This window comes from Pollicipes pollicipes, unplaced genomic scaffold (genome assembly GCF_011947565.3).
Source record: "Pollicipes pollicipes isolate AB1234 unplaced genomic scaffold, Ppol_2.1 Scaffold_6138;HRSCAF=7277_pilon_pilon_pilon, whole genome shotgun sequence".
In the NCBI taxonomy this organism is placed as follows: Eukaryota; Metazoa; Arthropoda; class Thecostraca; order Pollicipedomorpha; family Pollicipedidae; genus Pollicipes; species Pollicipes pollicipes.
The window spans coordinates 36,928,128-36,935,178 of record NW_023596818.1 but is presented as its reverse complement, the minus strand read 5'-3'; the positions used below and the strand labels follow the sequence as shown (position 1 = coordinate 36,935,178).

Sequence of the window (7,051 nt, the reverse complement as noted above, 5' to 3'; positions counted from 1 at the left end):
CTTTATTCGGCGACAGCAGCTGGGACAGAACAGCAAACATGACACCTTACATGGACTACGAGGGCGTGATGGACAGGCTCGCTCATGGACATGAAGCAGTTGAAAGAGCCGCGCGACCGAATACGAGCCATGACACTCAGCACCCTACTTGTTATCGCATTTCTGAGCTGATTCTATATGCGCACATACAACACTGCAGCAAGGTTTTACGATGCCGCAATCGGCAAAGACCTTGACACGTCAAAGGAGGGAAGCAAGTGCACAAAATACGCAACGGCGATTAGATGATGGTGCAAGTTCGCCCACAGTTAACACACAACAACCGACCACCGGGCCCGAGCGGCGTAGGCTTCCACGGCACCAGGGTACTGGGAAAAAGCGAGGTCGAGGTCACTCTGCCAATGCCGAACGAGTAGCGGCGGTCAGGGCCGCTGGAGACGACACAGAGAGGTCACCGCGGCAGGCTGTCGATGACCAGCAAGTGGCGGCGGCCAGGCGACTCACTACACAAGATGCTGGTGTTGCCCGCCGCTCAGCCGAAGCTCTGAGACCGGGGGAGCACCGTGGGGCGTTTCACCGCGGGCTTCCACACACACAGTGCTGCGTTACATCCGGGATCGCTTCCAGTTACTCCGCGCGACGATCCTTGGCCAGAACGACGCGTCATGCGGATGACACCGCGAAACACTGAGATGGGGAAGGGGGGGGGGGGGCGAGACACCGCGGGTCTGCCGGCGGAGTAAAGGAGGTGGACGTGAAACCGTCTTTTTGCCCGCCTCCACCTCCGGCCCACTGCGAGCTGTCTAGTTCCACCTGCCCTCTGCGACGCCACTTTGTTATTCACACCAGCGCGTGTAATTGTGCCTTTCAGCCTGCTGTCAGACAGACATTTTTCCGTGGCTTCCTGGCTGTATAAAATTGGTCTACGGAGTGACAATTAACAGGTGTCAAGGCTAAACAAATAAGCGGATGGGAGTGACCCTGCCCTCACCAGTGTTCACGCAGGGCCAATTGTGCGTGGTACGATCGCGCGTTGGAAAGCTCAGTGCAGCCCAGAAGCGTGCACATGCAGCGTTCCGCATCGTGAGGTGCTGCATCTGTGCAACACTTGAGTGAACCACGGGTGCGGCTGTCCATGCAGGATAAATGTGTTACGACCACCCGCAACTGCATGGCCACGATGTTTATAAGCTGCTGTTGCGACCGTGTAACAGCCTGGTCTATATTGGGGCCGCGACCTGTGCAAGCCCTGGACGTTTTGTGAAAGGGAAAATGTCATCTTTTTTTCCTTTTAACTTTTTGGTAGATCAGACGCGTATGATTTCATCAGCAATACCGGTTTTCTCGAAATCCTTCTGAATTGCTTATAATTTTGAATTGAAGTAGCTGCTTCTGCGGGAGAAATCTCATTGGACTCCGTGTTCTCCACCATGAAAGTAGCACACTTGATTTGCCTCGCTGCTTCCAGTGTGTGTGTTCCGTAATGTCAACGACACAATAATCTGTCAAAAGGCTTTTTTAATAAGTGAAGCAAAAGTGTAAAACACTCTGTTTAGACAAAAAGATGGGCGACTGTGAGGCTATTACCCAGCGAAAAATTATGACTTAAATATAATAATAATAAAAATAATAAAAATAATAAAAAAGTATATATATATATATGTATGTATATATATATATATATATATATATATATATATATATATATATATATATATGATATCTACGAAACGCTATACTCTGGCTTTAATTTACCTCTTATGGGGTTTAACAGTGGGTCTTTCGAGGCGTACTTTGGCTTTGAGAATGGGAGCAGCATCACATGGTCTTAAGTGATAGACTAATTCAAATTTCAACCAACCGACTCCTCGGTAACAGGCCCTTGCCGCTTGCTGGGCCAATCTGAAATGTTTTTTTGTCCACACCAGTAGAGGTGCCACGGCGGTTGTCATGGCGACGGTAGTCGTGACTGCAAGGAAAAGCCGTAGGGATGTTACAAAGCGTTGTCAGCGTAATTTGAACTCGAAAATGATTAAAACTGATGTCCTTATGTTGTCTTCACGATGAAAGACGGGTTAATGAACGCTGAAATTTGGACACGACGCACGGACGCACGAGGCGCTTTTCCACAGGTATGTCGCGAGCCGCTGTGGTTCAAGGTTCGGGTGTGGCACGTGGCCGAAGGACTGTTTAGGGCCCAGTAGTTTTATACGGGGGGCTTGAAAATGTGAGCCACGACAAAGCCGACGAGCAGCCGTTCGAAACCGCGGACGCAGCTCCATGGGCAGGAGTAGGAGCGACAAGTATTTGACACATCTCGGCAAATGACGGACTGGGGAATCGCGTGGAGCCAGATGTGCGGTCGAGTCGCACATACCACGTGCCACCTGCAGCGCAGTGGCTGAGATGGATTTGCCGTGTTCTGACAGGTTGTCACGTTTCGTACTATTGCGACAGCCAGAGAGGGTAGAAGCGTGAATACAATGCCAAAGCGGCAATTAACGTACCGTCTGCAATTCACGACGCAAACGCGGGTATGTGACACGCACGGTTGCGCCAAGAAACATTGAGAAAGCCGGGAATAGCGGTATTAAAAAAAAATGGTGCCGAACACAACACGCTGTCGTTGAAACTGTCGTCAGGCAGCGGCAAACGTTACATGACTACATACACCGACTGATTGCCTGCGTTTGCAACCCATTTATTCATCGTTCTGTTTACTATTGCGCCTAACCTTCAGTTTACCTAAAGGGTTGTAATTCTACATTCTCACGTCCTCAAAATGTCATCGGATGATTGCCCAGCCGCTGCCGACTGGGCGGCGACTGGGCAATCATGGGGAACATGCTCAGAAAAACAACGAATCTCGCTTGCACGGCGTGTTAGCGGCGTCCGGCAGCCGTGATTCATTCATTCATTCGTTCGGGTGAAAAAATGTGAGCCTTAGCAACAATCGAAGGTGTTTCTTGAATCCCGTGCGTTCCGAAATGTCAGAGAAACCAAACGCAGTAAGCGAATAATGAGTTTCAGAGCAGACATTGGAAGGAATCATTACATGCAGCTATTTTAAACCGGAACCGGCTGCTGTTGTAAAACAGCACGCCCAGTATTTCATAGGCTGTAGGTTTTGGAACCATTGCAAAGTGTGAAAACACAGAAGCATTGCAGAAGCAATGGTCAAGTTGCCAACATGTTGACTCTGCAGTGATGACTACCGCAAGCTTTTTCACGAATATAAGTTTTATATAACAAGGAAGGCCAAATTAGCTTGGTTGCTATGCTTGCATTTTTGAGCATTTCTAAGAATTTTAGATGGCGGTCACCGCTGTCTTGAGTGCTCACTAATTTCCTTACTTTTATCTGGATTACACAGATGGTTGCGTAGAAGGTCTGAATGGGGATTACCATGGGTGCCGAGTAATTTTTTTTACTTCTTTCTTGTGCTTCGGGGTCTAATTCAGCGCCAAACCAGAGGTAAAATATCAAGCTCAGAAAAGACCTTTGGCGTGCAGTGTCGCGACATCTAAAAACACCTTAAGCACAGTGCTGCCAGCCAGCATACGTCCCATTCCTCTACTACTGTTCATAGTCGTCATCACTATGCACACCCAGCTCCCCTTCGTTGTCTCCGATGTCCATCTGTTTGCCGGTACAGCGGCTATAGCATGCGATTTCTCCCTAACGCTCACAGTAGTCTATACGCCAAAGTCCAGCGCTCTGGCCGCTTCAGTTGCAGCGTACAACTCTGCCCGTCTTGTTTTCAGCTGCGCAACCGCAGGCCACTGCATCCAGGAGCACTTCGGGAGTAGCTGCTGCTGTTGGGACGGCCGGTATGATGGTGGAGGCTTCGTCGCTCTAACCGAAGTTGGCAATATTTCTAGCTTTTCTTCTTTGGTGGGGGGGGGGGGGGAGGGGAAGGCACGCGAAAGCTTGTTCGTGGGGTGGGGCTAGGAGTGTAGTGGGCCAGTTAGGTCTCCAAAGTTTTGGCCATGCCTTCTGCGGTCCCAGGAACTGGTCAGGCGATGCGGCGCAGCAGCTGACCGAAGTCAACCAAAGTCTGATCTCCTGACACTGCGGTCTCGCTGTCCCAGTGTCACCAGGCGTGCGCGCCCACCAGTATCTCCTCCCTGACACGCTGGGGAGAGTACTTCATCTCTCATGTCTTCTCAGTTAGCAAGCATAATTGACCTGCCGCGAAGAAATATGGCAGCACTGCCTTGAGACAGCGCTGAAGGAGCAAGCCGACGTCGCGCCTTCCGCGCAGGAGCAGGAGCAGGAGCGCCAGCAGAGTAAGCCTGAAGATCTATTTTAATCACACGCTCTTTGGTTGGTGTCCCCTCTGTAGCTCGCCCTCCAGGCTATGCAGCTGCAGTGCTTGAAGGGGTCTTCCAGTCCAGAGGCACCTCAGCTATTATAAAGGCTCCGTCCGCTGAAGAGTCACGGATTTAGTCAACGGCTGTCAGGCTCAGTTAGCAGTGAAACGTGGCATGACTGTCGAAAGTCCACCAGACTGAAAAGCCGGCCAAGTGGACGGGTTTCAATGCTTAGCAAGAAGACTGGCGGCGGGCTCTGCCCTGAGGTCTAAGACACCGGAACGTTCAGGCCGATGTCGACTCACCGTCTGACAGCCAGACATCCTTCCGTTTACACTTGTGTGTCTCTAAATTTGCATCAATGTTCTCGGGATGCAGTGCGCCCATCTCGCAGTCAACCTTCATTTGTACCAGACAGCACGCCTGGTCTATGGTAATGGTAAACGGCCTCATTATCACCGTGCTGCTGCGTGTCTTCCTAATGACAACCGCACGAAACTGGTAAGCGCAATGGCAGCGTTTATCTCAAGTTCTAGTTAACACCACAGCATGGGCTTGTGATAGCTTTTTGAAATAGATAAGATGAAGGTCTTCAGGCATTTCAACAACCACCTCCCAACAGGTGGATGTATGTATGTATGCTAAGAGGGCGAAACGGAAAGGGGCGAGCGATCGCCGGCCTATTGCCGCCAAGGCTGCGAGCGATTCCCCCGGTGATGATACACGAAAAGCTGGCTTACAGATACAGTTCCCGGGATACAGTTCCCCGTGACCCACATACGTCCCTGGTAGTCAGCACACCACATCCTGTTCCCGTCAGACATCTCTCAGCCATATGTTGGACCCGCCAGCAAGTCCTGCGAGTGGCGCTGAATGCATCCCGCAATGATGCAGCCACAAGACGGAGAACACCGCAGGCCCTCGTGTGGGTGTTCAAGGGGCTAGCGCCGTGGCGTAGCGAAGCAATCCTGTAAGCACTTGTTGTTACTGTGTTTTCTGATACTCAGGGATCGATTCAGCATAGGAGGCTGGAGAGGCCAAAGGCTTTTTTCGGAGTCCCTCTCCAAAGTTGGTGCCAACTGCGAACTGTGCAAGGGTGTGACAAAATAGCGTGGCTTATGTGTTTTCCAAACCCGGGTACGGGCCATAACACGTCGGTCGTCGCAAAAACGAGCTCTTGCTGTAGTCGGTTGTCACGCTCCTTTAATGATATCCTGGCAGGGCTTAATCGTCAGCCAGACGTAAAGCTGGCGGCTTACATTCGTGTTAGGGTGTCCCGATAACCTTGGCTCACTCGGTTATAAAATTAAGTTCTGCAATTGGTGCTGTGGCTCCGGCTCCGTCTTCGGTTAGTTCCGACTGCCCCAGGCCTCTCTCGACCCCGGTCGCAGCAGCGCGCCCAGGTGCGGTGGCCTGGGGGGCGTCGTCCCAAGATGGACCACAACAGCCAGCGGCAGCGGCGAGAGCGGCAGCAGCGGCAGCAGCGGCAGCGGCGGCGGCGGCGGTGACAGCGTCGGAGGCGGCGAAGGCAGCCGTGGCGGTGGCACCCCGCCCGCGGTGCGCCAACAGGACCGCGCTGGTGGCATCGGCCCGGCGATCCGGATGCGCCTCGTGAAGCACGCCCAGAGCCGGCCGTAGCGCCGCCGTAGGTCGGGGCACCAGAAGCCCAGCTGCCAGCCGTGCAGGAGGAACAGCAGCAGGCGCAGCACGCCGGTGATGCGCTGGGCGTTCGCGAACGGCAAGCCACTCACTAGGCTGGCACAGTCCACGATCATCTTGGGCAGCTGCAAGGCGCAGGTGAGCAGTGCGAGCTTGCTGATGGCGAAGAGCGCCTGATGGCGGCTGGAGGTGGCCATCTGACCGCCAGCCGCCTGCTGCCGCTGGATCTCGCGGTCCTGCTGCACGCCTCGCAGGCCGACGGTCGCGTTCACAATCAGCACGGCCGCTACCAGCAGGATGCTGATGAGCAGCTCCGCCACCAAGCCGGCGTACCCGGGCACGTGGTAGCTGTAGGAGCAGGGCACGGCGTGGGCCGGGGCGGGGGCGGTAAGGGCGTGCGCCAGATGCGGTGACGCCATCAGCAGGGCCAGAACCCAGACGCCGGCGTGCAGGAGCTGCACGCGGCGCGGCGTCAGCAGCGTGAAGTAGCGCAGCCCGTGCTCCACGGCCACGTACCTCTCCAGGCTAACGACCAGCAGCGCGGCCACGAACGCCGCGCCTGACATGTGGCGGGCGCAGATCAGCAGGCGGCAGAAGGGCAGCGGCGGCGGCGCGCTCAGCAGCCGCAGCCCGACCAGCAGCAGCGTCAGCAGGCCCAGCAGCACGCCGGCGCCGGCCATGTGCGCGATCAGCTGGAACATGGGCCGGTCCCGCAGCGAGCGGCTGGTGACAATGGCCAGCACGGGAACGCCCGAGCTGGTGATCATGAGCAGACAGAACGCCACCACTACTCCGTCCATCTCCACCGACGCGTTCTTCGCGGCTCACCGCGACGGACGTTACCGAGCTTGACACGTCTGCAGCTGCGGACAGTCCCTCCCGGAGTGGGCCGCGGGCGCCGCTCCACGCTCGCCGGTTGGCATGACGACTGCGCCGTCTGGTCGCGCTGCGATGCAGCGCCCCACCGCAGCTTTTAAAATTGACCAGGCATTCTGAGCTGGACAACTGGCGTACGGGGTTTGCGCGCCTTTCCTCCATATGGAAAACGCAAAAACACAGGAAGGAGCAAGCCATTAGGG

General features: G+C 54.6%; 1 protein-coding gene across 1 annotated transcript; it reads right to left on the bottom strand.

The window, feature by feature from the left end:
* Positions 1 to 532: 532 nt before the first annotated feature.
* Positions 533 to 6,772, bottom strand: LOC119105637 (somatostatin receptor type 4-like). Its single transcript, XM_037229095.1, has 4 exons — positions 6,640 to 6,772; positions 6,065 to 6,531; positions 2,508 to 2,510; positions 533 to 544 (listed from the first exon to the last, which is right to left on the bottom strand). Exons 1-4 carry the CDS (start codon positions 6,770 to 6,772, stop codon positions 533 to 535), a joined length of 615 nt encoding a protein of 204 aa, XP_037084990.1.
* Between the last annotated feature and the right edge of the window lie 279 nt (positions 6,773 to 7,051).

What these genes read in the sequence shown, in the direction of transcription:
- LOC119105637 (XM_037229095.1), bottom strand. Translation starts at nt 6,772, where the DNA reads ATGGACGGAGTAGTGGTGGCGTTCTGTCTGCTCATGATCACCAGCTCG. An exon ending in CGCGCACATGGCCGGCGCCG is followed by an intron (nt 6,532 to 6,639) that starts GCGTGCTGCTGG and finishes GCCACATGTCAG; the next exon opens with GCGCGGCGTTCGTGGCCGCG.